This window comes from Saccopteryx bilineata, chromosome 11, assembly GCF_036850765.1.
Source record: "Saccopteryx bilineata isolate mSacBil1 chromosome 11, mSacBil1_pri_phased_curated, whole genome shotgun sequence".
Classification (NCBI taxonomy): Eukaryota; Metazoa; Chordata; class Mammalia; order Chiroptera; family Emballonuridae; genus Saccopteryx; species Saccopteryx bilineata.
Window position 1 is genome coordinate 1,709,894 of NC_089500.1, and position 21,266 is coordinate 1,731,159.

At 54.3% G+C, this 21,266-nt stretch overlaps 1 protein-coding gene across 6 annotated transcripts in view; it reads left to right on the forward strand.

Moving 5' to 3' along the window:
- MBP (myelin basic protein) overlaps positions 1-21,266 on the forward strand; it is a 74,998-nt gene that overhangs the window by 10,133 nt on the left and 43,599 nt on the right. For 4 of the 6 annotated variants that reach the window (XM_066247018.1, XM_066247020.1, XM_066247021.1 and 1 more), the window contains exon 2: positions 11,721-11,795. In XM_066247018.1, the coding sequence (XP_066103115.1) occupies positions 11,721-11,795 (75 nt within the window). The remainder of the gene's footprint in view (positions 1-11,720; positions 11,796-21,266) is intronic. The other 2 variants (XM_066247019.1, XM_066247023.1) reach the window with 1 other exon arrangement.

Genomic DNA, 21,266 nt, shown 5'->3' on the forward strand with positions numbered 1-21,266 from the left:
GGGAACCATTTACGTCCGAACCCTCCCCCAGTCTGAGTGAGTGAGCTGCTCCTACCTCTTGTAACTGGTCGTGGATGCCCAGCTCCGGGACAGGCTGATCTGCTCACGATCCTCCTGACCTCGGGAGGGCAGTGTCCCCGTCACCGCGCGGAGTCTGCTTCTCCTGCCCCCCCCCTCTTCCGTAGAGGTGTGGGCGCAGAGCCCAGAGGGCCAGGTCTTTGCGCAGGGCCGGAACCCTGGCTCTGCCTGCCACCTCCCCAAGCCTGGCTCCCCCCACCTGGACCCAGCCAACTTCCTCCCCAGCAGCACCCCCCGGAAACGGCGGGGGTGCCCCCACTTCCTTTCTGCGGTGTCTTGTGCTTCTTCTGAACAAGGGCTTCCGTTTGCAGGGGAAACTCTGCCCTAGTTAGGCCTCAGCCCCCCCCCCCAGGCTCCCATGCTGTAAGGGTGTAGGGACCTCACTGCCCCATCGGTCGTGCTGGTTGGTCCCACGGCCGTGGCTCCACAAGCTACCCCACCCCCCCACACCAGATGCTGCAATCCAGGAAAGGGCCTGGCGGCTACAAAACAGGCTATGCTCTGTGTCTGGTGTCTGTGTGTGTGGGCGAGCGTGTGCGCGTGGGCGTGTGTGTGCACGTGGGCGTGTGTGTGCGTGTGGGCATGTATGTGTGCGTGTGGGCATGTGTGTGCGCGTGGGCCTGTGTATGCACGTGGGCGAGTGTGTGCGCATGGGCGTGTGTGTGCGTGTGGGCCTGTGTGTGCGCACGTGGGCGTGTGTGTGCGCGTGGGCCTGTGTGTGCGCGTGGACGAGTGTGTGCGCGGGCCTGTGTGTGCACGTGGGCCTGTGTGTGCGTGGGCCTGTGTGCGTGCGTGTGGGCATGTGTGTGCGCATGGGACTGTGTGTGCGTGTGGGCCTGTGTGTGTGCGTGTGGGCGTGTGTGTGCGTGTGGGCCTGCGTGTGTGCATGTGGGTGTGTGTGTGCGCGTGTGGGCCTGTGTGTGTGCATGTGGGTGTGTGTGTGCGTGTGGGCCTGTGTGTGTGCATGTGGGCGTGTGTGTGCGTGTGGGCCTGTGTGTGTGCATGTGGGCGTGTATGTGCATGTGGACCTGTGTGTGTGCGTATGGGCGTGTGTGTGCATGTGGACCTGTGTGTGCGTGGGCCTGTGTGTGCACGTGGGCGAGTGTGTGCGCGTGGGCCTGTGTGTGCATGTGGGCCTGTGTGCGTGCATGTGGGCGAGTGTGTGCGCGTGGGCGAGTGTGTGCGCGTGGGACTGTGTGTGCGCGTGGGCGAGTGTGTGCGCGTGGGCGAGTGTGTGCGCGTGGGCGAGTGTGTGCGCGTGGGCGTGTGTGTGCGCGTGTGGGCCTGTGTGTGTGCGCGTGGGCGTGTGTGTGCGCGTGGGCCTGTGTGTGCGCGCGTGGGCCTGTGTGTGCGCGTGTGGGCCTGTGTGTGTGCATGTGGGCGTGTGTGTGCGTGTGGGCCTGCATGTGTGCATGTGGGTGTGTGTGTGCGTGTGGGCCTGTGTGTGTGCATGTGGGCATGTATGTGCATGTGGACCTGTGTGTGTGCGTATTGGCGTGTGTGTGCATGTGGACCTGTGTGTGCATGTGGGCCTGTGTGTGTGCATGTGGGCGTGTATGTGCATGTGGACCTGTGTGTGTGCGTGTGGGCGTGTGTGTGCATGTGGACCTGTGTGTGCGTGTGGGCCTGTGTGTGTGGTTTGCATAGCGGTGCAGCGACGAGCGTCAGCGTTTCCTCCCAGGTGCTTAGGTATTTACTGAATACCTACTATGTGCCAGCCACTGTTGTAACTGCAGGATACCAGTCGCAGACCAACCAAAGGCCTTGTTTTGTTGTCTGGGTGGTTCCAGCTGCTCCACCTGTGGGCACGCAGAGTCCGGGCTCTCACCCGTGGGCAGGCCGTGGGCTCTGGGCTCTCACCTGTGGGCAGACCATGGGCTCCAGGTTCTTAGTCTGCAGGGATTTGCTTTCCTGAGACGCACTACCTCCCTCTTCAGAGTTTCAGGCAGTAGAATGGTAGGTTCAGCCTAAGGGTGCTCTCCTCAAAGCCACAGGTGGACAGCACGTGTGCACTTGTCCCCTGGCATTCTGAGAACACAGAAGAGGACACTTCAATAGCAGGTTACCTTTGGTTCTCCTCTTGGACAGGGCTGTCAGCTTCTGGAGTCCAGCCGTCAGCAGCCGGACACCATCTGGGTAGCTTTGTTCGGACCTGCACAGAGGCACTTGGTTTTTAAAGACGCTGGGCTTGCAGAGCAGGTGTGATGGGTCCACAGCCCTCCCTGTGGAGGTCAGAGTGCAGTTCCCACTGCAGAACCCTGCGCCCCGAGTCCAGCCCCTTCTTTCTCCAGAAGTACAACCAGTAGGGCTTAGAGATACCAGGTGACCCAGCTGAGGCCACCAGCTGCTTGTGGCAGCAGGACTAGAATTCAGACATCCTGCCCCCAAACCATTTTCTCCCATTTCTTCACATGCTTTCATCGGTCCTGCACCGACTTTGGACATGACCACCTGTCCTTTGACTTCTGTGATTGGGTTCTAGTAAGAAATGTGACTTGGGGGGGACAGCTTTCAGTGATCAAGATGTGGTCGGTCACAGGTTATCAGGTAAGCACGCGATGGGGAATACACTCTGCCGAGATCTTTGCATTTTTCAAACCATTTCACTTTTTTTTTTTTTTTTTTGTGGCAGAGACAGAGAGAGTTAGAGAGAGGGACAGATAGGAACAGACAGGCAGGAAGGGAGAGAGATGAGAAGCATCAATTCTTCATTGCAACACCTTAGTTGTTCATTGATTGCTTTCGCATATGTGCCTTGACGGGGGGGCTACAGCAGACTGAGTGACCCCTTGCTCAAGCCAGCGACCTTGGGCTCAAGTTGGTAAGACTTACTTAAACCAGATGAACCCACACTCAAGCTGGTGACCTTGGGGTCTCGAACCTGGGTCCTCAGCATTCCAGTCCGACGCTCTATCCGCTGCGCCACCGCCTGGTCAGGCAAACCATTTCATTTCTTAATAACAGCACATCGGGATGATCTTGGTTTTGATGGAGCAAGGAAATGATAAGGCCTCCACTTCGTGGTGGCATGTCATGGCCTCCTGCAGGGACACTGGCCTTCTAGAGACCACTTAATTACTGACCAGCGTGCAGAACCCGCGGGAAAAAATCGGTTCAGACCCAAAACGCAAGCTCCTTCACTGTCTGTGTTTGTACGTGTTACGCACTCGCCCTGGGTGCTTGCCCCTTGATCGTTTGTTTCAGGGCCGTTTTTACAATAGCAGGGCTATGAGGTGTGTTTCTGTCATGGCTCCTCACCCACCGTCGCTATGGCGTGAAGTCCATGGCTGAGCCAACCTGTGTGTGCTTGGGGGTCCTCAGAGCATCAACATGAAATGGGAAATGAAGGAGAACACGCCCCACTAAGCTTTCAAAGGAGCTTGTCTCCTTAATAAATCCAAGATGTGGTGCCTCGAAAATCCTTTTTTTTTCTTTTAAGAAATTAAGTGTCCTGCCCCTGTCCTCTGGTCAGGTCATGGCTAAGCTTGAACTAGAACTCTAGAGATGGGAGGTTTGTTGTCTTGTAGCTACAAGTCCAGTGAAGGTCAGCCAGACCCGGGCCCTGCCCGCCCTGCCAGTGACTGCCCTGTGAGCCTGGGGGACCCACTCTTTCTCCCCTCGGAGCTGCATTGCCTGGGAAATGGGGTTGGGGGGAAGCAGGGAGAAGACACAATTCTGACTCGAGCAGACAGCACCTCACAGGCGGCCACAGCTGCGTGCCATCAGCCGTCTCCTGACTCTTACGTCCACGTCCTTTTTCATTGCCTCTGATTCTCTGGGGACATGTCACCTGCCCTTTTAGTTAGAATGAACTCGTCGTATCCTTTATCTTTCGTTCTCTGAAGAAGTCAGGACGGCCCAGTCAAACGGGGCGTGCCTGTGTGGAGATATGGAGTCCCAGGCCAGCCGTCATCCGCTCTGGGCCGTGTCTCCTGCGGGACCACGGCGGGGTGGACCACGCTGATTAGAATCTGAAAGGTTCTAGAAGGAAGTCGCCCAGTCAAACGGGGCGTGCCTGTGTGGCGACAAGGCACCCATTGGGAGGTGGGCTCTGAGCTGGGTCCCCCGCGGCACCACTGGGGTGCCGGGGATTAGAACCTGGGGACTTGAGATCAGCAAGTCTAGGATTCAGTGTCCTCCGTGTTTTCATAAACATTGGTTCTATTTTAGTCGGGCTCAGACTGTAGCTCTTTTGGCCCTGGGCCGCATGCACGCCTACAGCCTGAGCAGACCTGTCTCTCCCCTACACGCAGCTGCCTGGCCTTCAGGAATTTACGAGTTGTTTTGGAGGTGACTCAAGTGCACCGATTTAAAACAAACGTTGCTCTGCCCTGCGATCACGGGCCTGGGCCACGAGCAATGCCCTGAGTGTTCCTGCTTCCTCTATGACCGGGGCTGCCGTCCTGGGTCAGGTGACTCTCACGGACCAGTGGTCACGGCACACGCACGGCTGTGCTCCCTCTAATTTCAGTGCCGTGCCCAGGGCCATGTGGCACACAGGAACCTGCAGCAAGGTGCGCGTGACCCCCTGCATGGCTGAGGAGGCAGATGCTGTGGGAGAAGTTGGAGCGGCCGGTCACGGAGGGCCACACCCCTGCTGGGGGTTTGTCCTTTCTCTGACTCAGGGCTGGTGCCCGCAGTTGCCTGTGAAATATTAACCAGCTATTTCCATAGCTCCAGGAAGCAGCATGGACCTTGCCAGGTGCAGATAAGGAGGAGCACGGGCCAGAGCCCTCTAGGTCCCCAGAGCACTGCTCCAAAGGGAGGGATATGCCCTGGGCACTCTGTCTCTCACACTTGGGGTCTTTTTCTCGGAGTCCCCGGGTGTATGCCTGCTGGAGGGCTCGCGCCCAGAGGCCGGAGTGTGTCTGAGCAGCCTCCAGGCGCCTGCCCACCCTCCTGTGCCCAGCCAGTGCCTGCTCTCACCAGGGAGGCCGGTCTGGACGAGAATGCGGGCCTGGCTTGCCTGGTGCTCACAGCATGCCAGCTTCCGGTGGCTTTCTGTGTTTATACAGAGAATTACATACGTATATATATAGAAAGTTTGTTGTGGTGACACTGAATAACATAATTACACAAGTTTCAGGCGCCCAATTCTATTACACATCCCTGTATGCCATACTGTGTGTTCACCCCCCCCCCCAGTCAAGTCTTTTTCCCTCACCATTTATCCCCTCATCCCTCTCTCCATGGGGGACTGAGGAAAGCTGGCCCTCTCACCCGGGCGCAGACCCATGGATGCGTTCAGCAGAAAGTCTGGAAGCTCATCTCAGCTGAGCGTGAACGAGCTACCCGTCTGCCCTCCCAAACCTCAGTCCTCCCTGCCTGTCACCTTTTATGTCATGTTTAGGGGTGGCGGGCTCTGTTTCATCTTCAGGGAGGGCAGTGGCTTCACCCTCCTGCGCACCACACCCACCAGAAGGTGGCTCTCGGGGGGGGGCACTGGTTCCTAGGGCTCCAGCGGCTCTGCCCTGGGGGGTAGAGGGCAGGGGTGCTCTCGCCAGGACCAGCAGGGACCACCAGCTTCCTCCTGCCCCGAGGGCTCATGCTGTCTTGCCTTTCACGTCCTCAAGAAGGAGAGAAAAACGCCACCCTGGAATTGTCGCTGTTTCCGGTGCTGCCGCCTTATTCAGGTCACCCTGTTTCTGGGACTCTCTGTCTACATGTCATCAGTAAACGGTCGACAGGTTCCCCCTCCACACCCCACACACAGTTCAGAGGTCACTGTGGCCTTTCCGGCATGGGGAGATGTATCGCCTTTCCCTCAGCTCCCACCCGCCTAGAACGCCTTCTTGGGCCACCCGCACAAGATGAAAACACCCGGTCAGCATGCGGCGCTTCCGTAGACTCTGCCGGTGGTGGATGTCCTTTAGGGAAGGACCCGGTTCCCCCTTGCAGCAGGTGTTTACTGGGCATTTTCTCGGTGGCCCCCAGGAGGGAGAGGCAGCAGCCCCCTGGGCTCAGCTGGGAGGTTCTGTAGGAATCAGACCTGTTCTGTGCTAACAGCAGGGAAGTCCAGTTGCCTTGAAAGTCTATTAAAAAGCAAAGACTCCATCCACGTGCGTGGCAAAGCACGCAGAATTGCAGAAATGCCGCTTTCGTGCTTTTTTAAAAAATCCAAGGAGGCGCACGTAACCCCAGGGCCATGGCCTCTGCCGCCACATGTGTGTGTCCATTCTCTCCCTTCCCAGCAGGGGCTGTCCTGGGTGCCAGGGTGGGGATGGGAACATGTCACCTGTGGGCCAGTGCTGCCATGGCTTCTCCCTGACCCAGCTCTGTGGTCCCGGGGAGACCCTGGCCCGAGCCCTTCCTCTCAGCCTCTCCCCACGGGGGGGCGTCCCTCGTGTGTGTTTACTGCCACTGATCACATGAGTGCCTCAGAACAGGAAAAGTAAAACACCTTGAAATATCATACGCTAACATCACACGGGAGATGGAGACAGCACGTCCGCCGGCCCTGTGCTGACCGTCATGAGTGGCGTGTTCATGGAGGCGGTGATCATGGGCACAGCAGGCTTCATCAGTTGAGTGGCGTGCGGGCGATTAGGACTTTGGGGTCACAGTGAACTTCCTGGTTGTCTCCCCTGCGCCGGGGCCCCTGATGTGACACTTGAGCCCTTTCTCTAAGGAGTGGCAGAGTCCTGGGGCTGGTCTGTGGCCGGGCCAGAGGCTTCGTCGGGCCCCATGTCACCCTCTGCAATGCCGGCCGCATGGGGGAGCAGGAGCTGAGAGACCTGCAGCCTGCTGAGCTCCGTGGTGACGGGGGAGTGGCCGGCGTGGAGGGGACGGACACCCAGACCGGGCCTCCTGTGCGTTGTCACCAGCTGTCCTTGCGAGACCTGAGGTAGAGGATGAAGGACGTTTGCCTGTGTTCGTTATAAAAATGTGGGTGTCCACACATGGGGGATTTCCGAGGGTCTGGTCCCTCACGAATTTTCTGAAGGTTTCTAGTGACGGGAAAGCCCCCTCTCTCTCTCTTCATTGTGTTAATCATTTATTAGTGCGTGTTACCCTAGACCACATAAGACACATTCATGACATCAACCATGTCCAACCCATTTTTAACTGAAATATGCTCCTAGACGCTTTGTGATTCTCCTAGCTCGATTCAGCTTTGGGGCATGGCTTTCTCAACTGTGAAATGGGAACCACGCTACTCTACGGGGTTATTCCGGGAGTGACCTAACAGAGGAGAAGCTAATCATCACGGTCATATCAGTCCTGCATCGCCATAGAAATGTCCGTTTTAGGAGTGCTCTCTCGAACGTGCTAGAAAAGAAAAGAAAAGACTATTCAGTCAATAGCATCTTAGGAAACGGAAACCAAAAGAACCATAAGTCTGTAAAAAGTTACCCAACTGTGGTTGTTTCCTAGAACAAGGGTGTAGGGACAACTAGATGGGATGTTGAGACATGAGGCCAGATGCAGGGTGCAGGCAGATAGCGGAGTCACCCCCGCCTCGCCCTGCCCACGCTGAGCCCACGTTCCTGTTCATCTGCACGCGCGCGTGCACGCACTCACACACACACACAAGGAGGCAGAGGCAGGAGGTTCGGGGCAATGGGAAGGGTGCCAGGGTGGCCCCAGCATGATCTCATGGCCAATGCCTGGAAACAGTTTTCCCAATACTTCCATTACCTGTGAAAATGCACTCAAAGGTTCTGCAGAAATAGCCTGTTTAGCATTTTAACACCCAAAGGCATCTCTGAAGCTAGGAGGTGGGGAGGTGGGAGGGTGACTGACTCTTCTCTCCCTGGCCTCACTCAGCATAGTCTTTTTTTTATGATTTAAAAAAATGTTTCAGTTACAGGTGACACACATTATATCCGTTTCAGCTGGACCACAGAGTGATTGGATATTTATCTGCCTGAAGAAGTGATTCCCACGTCCTAAGTCTGGTTAGTCCCCACCTGAGCCGTACCTGGCTGTTACAATACCACCGATGCATTTCCTTTGCTGCGCTTGAACTTGCAGACCCCACGCCACTTCCCTGCCAGGGTCGTCGGCGATGGCGCGGGAGCATTGCATGGGCTCCTTGTGTGGTCACTTTGGGCTCGTCGGGGGCACCTGGCATTTCTGCCCCTTTCCCTTCCCTCCACTTGGCAGTTTCAAAGTGGGCGTCCACCCACGTGGGCACCCACAGAAAGGTCTTTTACAATACCAGTGCGACAGTGGGTCACAGGACAGCTGGGAGGGGTCTTCTCCACTGCCCGTCTCCCACACTGGTGGACAGACAGGTGCCTGCCTGGTAAGTCAAAAGAGAAAGAGACCAGCCAGTGTGCCCGGGGCTCATCATCACCCCAACACTCACCAGCTCCTACCTGGGTTTTTATCTCACCAGTCCAGAGAGGGGAGGCTTTGTTATATGTCCAGAAAACGGGGGGCTCAGGCAGGTGAGTTACTTGCCCTAGGTCACCGGCAAGAACTTGGGTGGAGACCCAGGTCTCCATGCCCTGTGAGCAGTTGAGAGAGAAGTCGCTGGTGAGAGTGCCCCACGGCCCTTGTCACCGGAGGTCCCCAGCATTGGCAGAGGCTGCGCCGTTCAGGGGCACGCACGATGTGCTCGCGGGGTCCTATCTGTGCCCGTGTCTCAGGCTCTCCACCCAGTAAACAGTGGCAATCTCCGAGCAGTGCGGGCATACTAGGAATGAAGCCGGAACATTCGACTGGACGGCTCTCCAGCCCCGTCTCGACCACGTTCCCTGCGTGTGCTGCGTGTCAGCCCGCCTGCTCCCGCAGAGAGTGGTGGCTTGAGTCAACAGGGATGTTTTCACTACTCTGGGGGCTGCTGGGAACTCTCATCTCAAATGCATTGTCAGCGTGAGGAGAGTGTCCTGACGTCACCTGAAGGTCCTTCGCACAACCCCACACGTTCATTTTTCATCGGTTCCCCAAAAGCTCCCAATTACCTGGAGACGTCCGGAGACATTTCAGGGTCAGCCTGGCTTCCTCTGCAGTTTCACATGTTCGCCAAAGTTTTCCCCCACTCTCTCTCCGTTTGATGAATTGCAACAATGCAACCAGATGAGGATGATCCCCCGATCTTCTGGCCTCGTCTGGTTTTCAGATGGTTTTCTTCACAGATGACAGGGCCCAGCTACTTCAGCCCAGTTCTCCCTCCGTCCTGGCCAGGAGGGCGACCTTCTGTGACCCACCCTGGCTGCCTGCTCCCACGCACATGCACACGCTGTCCTCGCTCTGCAGGACTGCCCGAGGCACATCCAGCCCCTGCTGCGGACGCTCAGAGCCTGCCTGCCCCCTGACGAGGACCCGCCCCACAGAAGCCTGTTCCGGACGCTGGTGACTTGGATCTGTTCCATTCTTGTCCAGTAGTCAAGATTCTTAAGCGCGAGGAGGTTTGAGTTGAGCACCCTGGAAAAATGCTGACATCTCTGCCCAGAGCTGTGGAAGCGTCTGTGCTTAACTATGTTTTTTGTGTTTACTGTAGAAGAGACTAATTCTTCTTTCTTAAACAGGGAGGCAGACCCCATCTGGGGCACTGTCATTCAAACCCTGCATAGAATTAAAGTGGGGCAAGGCCCTGGCCAGTTTGCTCAGCAGTAGAGCGTCGGCCCCACATGTGGAAGTCCCAGGTTCGATTCCTGGCCAGGGCACATAGGAGAAGTGCCCATCTGCTTCTCCACCCTTCCCCCTCTCCTTTCTCTCTGTCTCTCTCTTCCCCTCCTGCAGCCAAGGTTCCGTTGGAGCAAAGTTGGCCCGGGCACTGAGGATGGCTCCATAGCCTCCACCTCAGGTGCTAGAATGGCTCCTGCTGCAATAGCACAATGCCCCAGATGGGCAGAGCATCACCCTTGGTGGGCATGCTGGGTGGATCCCAGTCGGGTGCATGTGGGAGTCTGTCTGTCTGCCTCCCCCCTGACTTCTCACTTCGGAAAAATACAAAAAAAAGTGGGGGGCCAGATTTCTGGCTGACAGCCCCTATCTACCCATTCTTGGCCTCTGACAACAGGTTAGACCCACGGGGACAAGAAGGCGTTCTGCCTTCCCCTTTTCATCCCCATTCCTAGCAGGGAAAGTACCGTAGGGACCCTGAACCTCTGTCTCCCCAGTGCGATGGGCCCATCCAGGTGTTTCTGCCCAATTTAAATAAAGAAGGTAGATGATAGACTTCTGTTTCACACCGCATTTATTGGGAGAGCTATATATACTTTCATTTTTAAAAACCCATACTTGAAAATTTATCTTGTTTTCACCCTCCTCATTGAAACATGAGAAATTCCCATGATGCTTCAAAGCAACTGAGTTCGCCGCCACGAGAGACACACCTTTGATTTGCCGGGCATGTTACTGCGGCTTTCGTCCACGTTGTTCGAAGGACAGCCCTTGCAAACTCTTCTGCGTGGAGCTCTCCCTGGAAATGTCTCCTGCCCGGTGTTCATCTCCGGGTGTTAGGGGGTGGTGGCTCTTGGCTCTCCATGTGGGACAGCTCCAACCCCCACACTCAGAGGTGACGCAGTGAGATGTCCTTCTTTCTCTCCCATCCTGAGGACCCCAACCGCGTGTCCAGTGAGGTCTGAGGGCACTCACCTCCTTCATTAGGTACTGGAGAGGTGCCCAGTGCGGTGGGTGACTTTGGGAAAATTCAGGTTATGGGGTACCTCCCTCTTTTCTGAAGGGTGCCTTTCGGGGAATACCACACCCCTTTCATTTGAGCCCATGTACTATTTTAGACATGCCCCTCCCCATTTTTAGAAAATGACTCATTTTTGTAACCTTTGGAGAGAAGCTGTTCCGTGTTCAGCAGGAAGTTGGCACTCACGTGCCCTTTCAGGAGGGTGCCTCTTGGAAAATTACAGTTCCTGACTGTCCTTAAAGCCCAGTTACTGGGGCCAGTTGGTCAGATCTGAGTGAATGATGCCATGGACCTCAGTCAGTGCCGCTGCAGGGCTGCAGGGGGATCAGCAATGTGCTTGGAATGGGTTTTGGCTAAATTCTTTAGTTTTGTGGCTTTGGGGGGCAAAAAAAAATTGTGTATTTGCTGCTTAAGTTTGGCTTAGAAAATACAAATGAGAAACATACTTTTTTTTTTCTTAATTCAACTTTATCTTCCTTGGAAATTCTGCAGATTCTTGGCATACTTGTCTGATAAGCCGCCCTTGGTCGTCTTGCCGTCTCGGCGCTCACACGGTTCCCTGGGCCATGGGCACAGACTTATTGTTGCCTTTCACCAGCAGGAACCTTTCTGCATCTCAGCTGGTCTCACGGCGTGGCCCCTGCACGGGAGCGATAATGCTGACATGCCGGTGTTTGTGTGGACATCACCCCCGGGCTTACTTGCGATGGGCTGATTTTTTTTTTTTTAACAGACGAGGAAAAGCGCTGATGGACTTGGCACTTTAAGTCAGCATGGAATTACGTTGTTACAACTCCAGACAAAGGGGAGAATGTCAGGAAACTGAGGAAATACCCTGCAGTGTGTTTGTTACTGAATAGAACTGGCCTGGGCAGCTCCCCGATAGCCCAGCCATTTTTGTGGGACCGCTAACAAGACGCTTGCCATATCTCGAGTTGATTAGGAGGCTGGTTTCTCTTCTGAGGAAAGGGATGGCTGTCCTGGCTGAAGCAGCGCAGGTGCTCTGGCTTTGCCCGGTGTAGGCTGACCCTTTCTCTTCTTCTTTCAGTGTCTGCTGCGTCACTGGCTCAGCATGGGGAACCACGCCGGGAAGCGAGAGGTCAGTGCAGGGAAGGGCCACAAGGTAAGAAGCACACGGCTCAGACACCCTGAGAGCACACGTTATAGTAATTAAACCCAACCTCTGGGTGGGCACCATGGCTCCCAGGCTTTCTGCCAAAGCCGGAAGATGGCTGCGTTTCAACCCCTATGGACATCCCAGGCAGCGCTCGGCCTGTTCATGTCGGCCCGAGCTCTCGGCCTGGACTCCAGACCGGCAGGGTCTCGGCTGCCCGGGGCTGGTGCCTCCACAGCCCTTGCTTCACCATCACTGTGGAAAGTTTGCAAAATACAGATATGCTGGAAAAGTGTGAGCAGACGCCACTCGAATCCGCCCCTGGCCAGATTCCACCTGCTCTGTGTTGCTGGCTTCGCACTCACCACCGGTTTCCCGGGCGACAGCTTCCTCTTCCTGGCTCTGCGCTTGGCTTCCCCGGCTTGTCTGGGCACAGTGCTTCCCAGCCCTTTGCCCGCCGAGCCACTCAGGACAGGGGACTCTGGGCACCACCACCAGGCTCCTGGTGGCCGGCGTCTGTCCCCGGCCCTCCCCACCACTGAGTGGTCAAGTCAGGTGGTGAGCACAGAGTCCTGACACCCTAGGCAAGTCTGGAATCACCCTTGTTTGTGTGCAGTTGGGGGAAGGGCGTCACCTGATGGACTTGGCGCTTTAAGTCAGCGTGGAATTACGTTGTTACAACTCCAGACAAAGGGGAGAGTGTCAGGAAACTGAGGGCGGCCCTGTCCCTCTCCCCCTTCCTTTCCCCTCCCCCTCCCCTGCACAGAGACACTCCTGGTGCCACTGCTCCGAGCTGGATGGCGTGGTCGCCTCCAGACCCCTTGGCCGTGGTGATTTTATTTGCCCGTAGTGGACTCTGCAGCACGGTCCCCCTCTGGTCAGCACTTGCACTCAAGGGCTGGGGGCGCAGTGTGGGGGTGATTTTCTCCGGCTTGCTTTCAAGTCACCTTCCAAAGCCAGGGAGCGATGACCAGCTGTTTCTGCTCACATTCAACTTTCTGTAAGGCTGCGAGCTTGCTCCCTGGCTCCTCACCGCAGGATTCCAGGCCCTGGGGCACCTGGAAGGGATGTACATCTTTTTTTTAAATTTATTTTTATTGATTGATTTAGCGATAGAGAGGAAGGGAAACAGGAACAGCAAGCTGTTCCGACCTGGGCCTTGACGCGATATCGAAGTGGCAACCTCTGGGCTGAGGGCGATGCTCTAAGTTACCCACCGAGCTCTCTGGCCCCGGGGGGCAGGGACTTGCTTCTTGATGGTGTGTCCTCATGGATTTGGAACCTCCCTCCGCCCTCTCCTCAGGGAAAGGGGAGGACCCGCTTTGTGCCTAGCATACACGGTGCTAGTGAGTACAGAGTGGGGATGACTCAGCATTTCCTAAAGGACTGTGCCACTGCGAGTCTCACTGTGAGGATTAGCAGGGACACGGGACACAGAGCCTTGAGCTGTTCAGTCACTAGGAAGGAAGACTGGGAGGAGGGGACAGTTGCCTGAGCCTGGTGGGTAGAGTCTCAGTGGCAGCCTGAGTGGACAGCATTTCTTCTGAAGAGCCCTCATCAGGGTGAGCCCCGGGAGGGGGGACTTCCAGTCACAAGGGCCAGGTTCTCCGACTGTCCTCTGGCGCTGTGACTTGTCTGATCCCAGCAAACCCAGGCTGCGGAGCCGGAAGAGCGCCTGCCCTTGTCCTGCGGTTCTGAAATCGGATTTTTAACTTCCTGAGGATTTAAAAACAAATACAAGATTGGGAATCTAAAAACAATGGTTCCTGTGGGGAGTTGTTCCATGTGAGAGCTCTTTCATTGATTTTTTTTTCCAAGTTGGTAAGAAAACAGCTGCTGGCTCTCCGGGGTGGGGTGGGGGCTGCTCTATGACTGAGGGTGGTCTGACTGATCATTTAAACTTGAATGAGAGAGAGAGAAATGACATGCGGTCCTGCCCTACTGTTCACCACCCTGTGTGGGATTCCGGGAGGTCACCCTTCAGTGGGCATTGCCCCGTGGGCATCAGCGGAAGGTCTGGAACATCTGAATTCTCCCCTTTAAAAAATTTATTGAATTTATTGGGGTGACATTGGTTAATAAAATTGTACAGGTTTCAGGCACACAATTTGTGTGTGTGTGTGTGTGTGTGTGTGTGACAGAGAGAGGGACAGACAGACAGGAAGGGAGAGAGATGAGAAGCATCAATTCTTCATTGCGACACCTTAGTTGTTTATTGATTGCTTTCTCATATGTACCTTGACTGGGGCGCTACAGCAGCCCGAGTGACCCCCTGATCGAGCTAGAGACCTTGTGCTCAAGCTGGTGAGCCTTGCTCAAACTAGATGAGCCCACGCTCAAGTCGGCAACCTCAGGGTTTTGAACCTGGGTCCTCTGTGTCCCAGTCTGACACTCTATCCGCTGCGCCACCACCTGGTCAGGCTCGGGTGCACAGTTCTATAACACACCATCTATATTATATATTATAGAGTGTATAGTGTATATTAGTGTGTGTTCACCACCCCGAGTCAGGTCTCCGTCCCTCACCATCGATTCTGTCTCTGGTCTGCAGCACCATCGCCCTCAGTCCTGCAATCAACACACTGTTGTCTGTGTCTATAAGTTATTTTTTCTTTGCTTAAATCCCTTCACCTTTTCTCACCCAGCCCCCGCCAAACTCAGTCTGGTCTCCATATCTATGAGTCTGTGTCTATTTTGTTTGTTAGTTTATTTTGTTCGATTCAATTCCACCTCTGCCTGAGCTCATATGGTCCTTGTCTTTCTCTCGCTGAACTCAGTCCACCAGGAAGGAATGTGACCGAGGACGGTCATGACGTCTCCTAACTTCTCTCCCCACGGGAACCGGGGGAGGCTTTCTCTCCTACCTGAAGCCCCTCCTCCTAAAACCACTGTCACCATCCTGATGTCACAGGGAACAGAATCACTTCCTCTCGTCCCCACAGATGCCAAGCTGGAGGCCCCGAATTCACCCCCAAAAGTTTACCTTTCAGGGTTGATTGTGGTGTGTTGACCATTGTTAGAACCCCGTCCATATAATTCCCATTTTCTTCGGCAAGTCACATAAACAGCGTCTTTTGAGAACTCAGGTCATTCTTAGGTCAATCCTATAATATATATTTAAGAGCTTACGAAACTGAAATGGAGAAGGCTTTTTCCCTGCAGACACGTACCAGCCTTGTCTGATGCTCAGACGCACGGAAGCGTCTAGAGCAGTGGTCCCCAACCCCCGGGCTGCAGACCGGTACCGGTCCGTGGGCCATTTGGTACCGGTCCGCAGAGAAAGAATAAATAACTTACATTATTTCCGGTTTATTTATATTTACGTCTGAACGATGTTTTATTTTTAAAAAATGACCAGATTCCCTCTGTTACATCCGTCTAAGACTCACTCTTGATGCTTGTCTCGGTCACATGACACATTTATCCGTTCCCACCCTAAAGGCCGGTCCGTGAAAATATTTTCTGACATTAAACCGGTTCATGGACCAAAAAAGGTTGGGGACCACTGATCTAGACAATGCAGTTAAGTTCTTAGACGGCGAGGGGCAGACCAACTTCTCCCTGTGCCTTATCTATAAGAGTCTTGGGGTTCACTCCTCCTATTCTCTCTCCCCCCTTTCTGCCTGCATCTCTGCAGTATAGCTTCATGTCTAGCTCTCTCCCTCTCCCATCTTCTTCTCTCTCTCATCTCCATCTCTCTCTCTCTGTCTTACACACACCCCTAAGGAACTCCTCTTGACCTCGGCTGCAGAACAGGAGACACTCTCAGTGGCCACCAGGGCCATGAACAGCTGCTGTATTCTGACTGTGCCCCAGGAAAGAACCCGCTGAAGGGCGGCCAGCAGCAGGCTCTGCTACAGAGGGAACACCCTGCGTCTGGGACGTCCGATGCCGTCGTCTTTGGGACCCAGGGCCCTTACTGGGTTCTCCGTGCCCCTGGGGACAGCCACGTGCCCACTGGGTCTGTGAGTGACCCTGAGCTCAGGATGCGGAATTCCCTGCCGATGTCAGGGTCACCTTCCGGAACCAGCAGTCACAGCAGAGCCTCCCTCTGTATGTGGAGACAGCGAGGCTGTCCCATTGGGAAGGAACTCGGACAGCAGGCTCATCCCTGTTCTGTGGAAAGCAAGATCCCTGCTAGAGTCTCCTCTTTAGGGAAGAAGTGGGAATTCTGTTTCACCTGATACACTCAGGACATTCGTACCTTTGTCAGTCTGGGCAGCAGACCTCACACACACAGATGTACTTATTAAAGACACAGGGTATATAATTAGCAAACAAAACCATCCCTACAAAGTCTTAATAAAAATAACACTGCTGTGGCCAGTTGGTGCCCCAGGCAACAGTGAGGCAGCATGCAGGCCCCTCCCAGCCAGGGCTCCCTCCTCCCTGTCCAGGGCACAGCCTCCCTCTTATCGTAGAGCCTGCTACTTGTCCCCATGGGCCCCTAAGCAGGACCCCCCCTGACTCACTCCCGGTTCCCTAACATTCAGGGACAGCCAAGCTGTCTCAGGATGTCGGGGCTCCAGCTGAGATTGCAGAGTGGAAACAAGCTTTAGCCTGATTCGGGTCCCAGAACAAACCCGAGTATGTTTCTCTTCTGCAGAAGAAGGGCGTGATCTGCATGCCCCGGGGACCACACCATCTGCAAGACAAGTTTGTCCCTAGGTATAGAGCGAGGAAACCAAAAGGCGGGTGCCGTGAAGCTTTCTGCAAAGCTCCTCTCTCTCACATCTTAACCTGAAGGCGTTGGTATGCACAGGTGACAGCCTGTTTTGACAGAAGATGATTTTATTCTCACCTGAAGGGTGGGAATGTCAGAAGATGGATACGAGTGAAATAAATCATGATGGTATATGGCATTCACTCTGCTAGCTGGGGGCGGGGACCCTGTTCCCCTGCTTTGCACTCATTGAACAGTCAGATAGCCTCCGGGTGGTGACTCTGCCCCTTTTCAGGGTGTGGGGGAGGAGCTCGGCAGAGCTGGGGTGAAGCTTCAGGAAAATGGTGAAGGTCTGCTCTACCTTTGTGTCTGTCCTTTGTGCAAAGATGCATCTCTCTCCAGAGATAGACTGTGGCCCATCCGTCACATCTGCCTTAGAGGAAGCAATTCCATAAACAGGTGCAGGCAGGGGACAGGTGTCTACTCTATAAAACTAGAGGCAGTGAGTATACCTTCCAGCTCAGATCAGAGTTCCCCGCAGCCTTGGTCTGTCTTCGATAATGAACGAGATCCTTTGGAACCGAATGAAGCCCTTATGCCAATTAGCTGTAAGTGCATTTGAGTTGAACTCAGAAGTCACAGATCTGTCTCCTCCCCTCTCTGTCTCTGTCTGTCCCCCTCTCTGTCCCCGCACCACAGCACCCTTTCTGGTGTGACCGTCCTTCTCCTGCTGAACCCGCTGTGAGTCAGAGCACTAGCTCCTAGGAGTAAACTGCATGATGGTTTGCCTTCCCGAAATAGAGTTTGCTGTGCCCACTGTAACACAACGGGCCCAATGGAGCCGCTTTACGAGGATGACTCCAGTTAACACGTCTTTTGCTGCCACGCCTAAAAGTCGTGGTGTAAATAAACCCCCGCGCTCATGAGTTTGCGCTCCCTCTCTGAAGAACACGACAGTCTTAGTTACACAGCTGAATGTCCTTGGCCAAGGCTGCGGCTCTCACAGCACACTGTTACAAGGCCACTTCCTAACCTGGGAGACTGGCCTCATGAGCCACCCACCAGGTGCACAGAGTTCCAACTCCCTGTCAGGAATGCTGTGGCCTTCCGTGCTTAACTACCTGCAATCTAAGTGTTTTGTTTTATTTTTTTCTTTCAAAAAGAAAAAGAAAAAACATTGTGATTGAGATATAAGTCACATACCATGCAATCCACTTCCTTGAAAGGGAACATTCGGTGGGTGTTTCTGTAGATTGGGAGCTATGTGAGATTATCACACCCATCCACTTTAGGACATTGTCATCACTTGAGAAAGAAACATGCACCCTTCCGCTGTCACCCCCCCCCAGGCTCTGTGTCCCCAGCCCTCAGCACCCACTCCTCTGCATTCAGTCCCCCGATACCCTTGTTCGGGACACTGCGGGTGGGTGTGATCATGTATCATGCGGTCTTTTGAGTCTGGGTTCTCTTACACAGCTGCTTTCAGTGTTCACCCACATTGTAGCAGGTTGGGGCTCCATCCCTCTTCACTGCTGAGTAATATTCCACTCTAGGAGAGGACCACACTTCCTTTACCTGTTTGGTCATTCATCGGTGGACATTCGCATTGCTTGCACCTGTTGGTATGACGCATGATGCAGCCACTCACATCCGTGTAGCTCAGTGGTTCTCAACCTGTGGGTCGCGACCCTGGCGGGGGTCAAACGACCAAAACACAGGGGTCGCCTAACGCCATCGGAAAATTTTATTCCGATGGCTTTAGGTGACCCCTGTGTTTTGGTTGTTCAACCCCCGCCAGGGTCGTGACCCACAGGTTGAGAACCGCTGGTGTAGCTGCTTTGTGTGGGCACATGTTTTCATTTCTCTTGGATAGACACCTGGGAGTGGATGTAATGAGCTACACAATAACTCCACCACTAACTCTCTGAGAGACCCACCCCACTGGTTCCCACCGTGCCCTACACACTGTGCTGGCCGTGTGTGAGTACTTTGACCTCTGGTGCCTCCTCGCTGACCACCATGGTGCTTGTCTCCACCCTGGTGGTTTGACGAGGTATCTCATCGTGGTTTTGATTTGTTTGGTTGGTTTTTTTTACTGGGCAAGGACATTGAGCATCTTTTATGTGCTTCTTGGCCATTTGTATATCTTCTTTGGAGAAGGGTCGATTCAGATTCTTTGCCCATTTCTTTTAATTGGGTGGATTGTTTTGTTGTTGTTGTTGTGTATAGGAGCCTTTACACACCTGGACCCTGGACCTTTATCAGGTACGCAATTTGCAAATATTCTCTCCCATCTTCTGAGTTGTTTTACCTTCTTAGTGGTGCCCGTTGCAGCACAAGAGTTTTTAGTTCTGATGGACTCCAGTCTCCCCGTGACTTCTTTTGCTGGGTGTGCTTCAAGCCCCTGAGGCTTGTTTGTATCTAAGAAACCATTGCGTTGGCGGCACTGGTCTTAATGACTGAATTCTGTCTGATTCTCACCCTCCAACAGTCTCTAATCCTCATCCTGTGGCCCCTGCCTTCAAATTGTTCTTTCAGAAGTCAAGTTTTGATGACTTACAGATGTACCTTTATGAATCACGGATTCCAGTGAGGACACAAATAAGAGGGTTTGTAGGTTTTGCTACCTCTCTGAGTCTTCTTTCCATCGGGACCCATGGCTCTGAACCAGGCAGGGGTGGAACATTTGCCACTGTCCAGCTGTCACAGCAGCAGGGCACCCCCCCCCGCCTCCTGTGGGTGGGGCCACAGATGCTGCTAAACGTTCTCCATGCACAGAACCGCCTACACCCTACACCCAGGACTTCCTTGCCTGGAACGTCACAAATGCCAGCGTTGAGAAGCCCTGGCTGAGACGTCTGTCCTGCTCTGCTGGTGGATGTGATCCTGGTTTTCGCGTTTCTTCGTAGCCTCTGCTTGGATCCCAAAAGCTCTCAGTGTTTTGCTAGTATCTTTTGTGACTTATCCAAATCTACCTGAGAGCAAGAATAAGAATTGTCCTGTTTTTTACAGAGACAAACCCAAATGCTGACTAATAAGCTAGACATTGTAAGAACTGCTTTTATTCCACCACACACACATAGTGCTAGGACTAAGGTTTGACCCCAAACAGAGGCCACACTAAAGGGGGTGACCCTGACTCCTGTATCCCAAGCAAGGGCCCCCAACTCACTGGGTCTCCCACTTGGGTCCCCTGACACAGCAGGGTCCGTAAGCAGCAGGATTTGTGTTTAGCTATGTTCCTCCGAGGCTCCCAGGTCCATTGATTTGAGCTCACCAGATGGCCTCCGAGCCTGCTAGGGGCAAGTCCTCCCCGAGACCAGAGCAGACGCTCACCCAGCTCTGGTGGACACCTCGCGGCCTGCTTGGGGGATCTGAGCACCTCTTTGTAGGTAACCCTCATCCTCCTGGCCGTGACAAGAGGAGGCATCATCGGCAAGGTGCTGTTTCTTTACGAAATGCAAGACACATCCACCCCTATGGGTACAGAGAACCTCAAAGCCCTTCCAACACTGAAGCTGCCACAGTCCCTCCCACGCCTTCCTGCTCCAGTTGGCCATGTGGAACCCGTGAAGAGGAGAAACACTGCTGAAAGCTAGGCAGGTGCCAAAGACCCAGCCCCTTTGAGTCTCAGGGTGGGGTGCACCCAGGCCGCCCTGCGCCCCTGGATAATGACCAGAGAGGGCACCAGATGCGCGGCGAGCTGTGAATACACACGGCACTCCAGGGCTCAGCCATGGAGCAGAGGACGTATTGGCCAGACGGACGTTTGACTCACATAGGAATGAAAAGCGCCAAGTAAAACGTGGAGTCGCTGGGGTGCAGCCAATGGCTTATTTATGATGTACATTTGTGCTGACGCTCTTGGCTAATAGATCTCAAAGATCTTAGGAAATACCTTTAAACCTACCTTTACAATCATAAGAATCTGTTTCTCATTGCATTTTCCCTTAAAACTATTATGGCAAAGAGAGCAGGCTCTTTCCCAGGGCAACTCTCATCTTCTTAGGCTGATGGAAGGGGAATCTGGCACAAGAACTTTGAAGAAAAAACCAAAAAAAAACCCGTAATTACTTCAAATGTATTTAGACACTTGCAGCCATGGACACCGTTCTGGAAGAGGACACTGGGGACCACGACCCTCTGGGGGTTCCGGGGCCACGGGGTCTGGCCTTCCCTGGTATCGCTGGGCGTTGTAATGCTTACAGGAAGCCCTTATTTTCTGCACCAGGACAAGCCCATGGCCTTTGACACACGCCCTCTTGGTTTCGTTTGTTTTGCTTGCGGACATCTCACGGGTTGAAAATGTTATTCTCCACGAGGGTGTTTTTATATTCGTGGGACAGCAGCAGTATCAGGTCTCAGGAACAAGCCTTTTGTTTGGACAGAAATTGGTCACCAGGTTTTTGCAGTCAACAAAGACACTGCCCTTGCCCGGTCCCACCCGCCATGCCCACATCGCTGGCATGGAGAAGGAAACAAGACCCGAGAAGGCGGGTGACATCTGAGATCGTTCCTGCCCGTCCTCTCTACTCCATGCTGTCTGTGGCCACTCTCAGGCAGGAGTGGACGGGAACACAGTGTTGTAACAGGTCAGACGTCAGCACAGGGAGCGGCTGTGGGACAGGGAGGAGTTGTCTTTGCCTCTCTGGCCTCAGCCATGGACCCGGGAGACTATGACCGTGTGGCCAACCTCCATCCCTCTGCTTTGGACCTCAGCTCTGACTCTGAACCTGCAACACCCTCACCTCAGAGACTCCACCTTACTCACCTTACCAGGAAGAAGGAGGAGATGCCCCCCATTCTCAGGGGAAGAT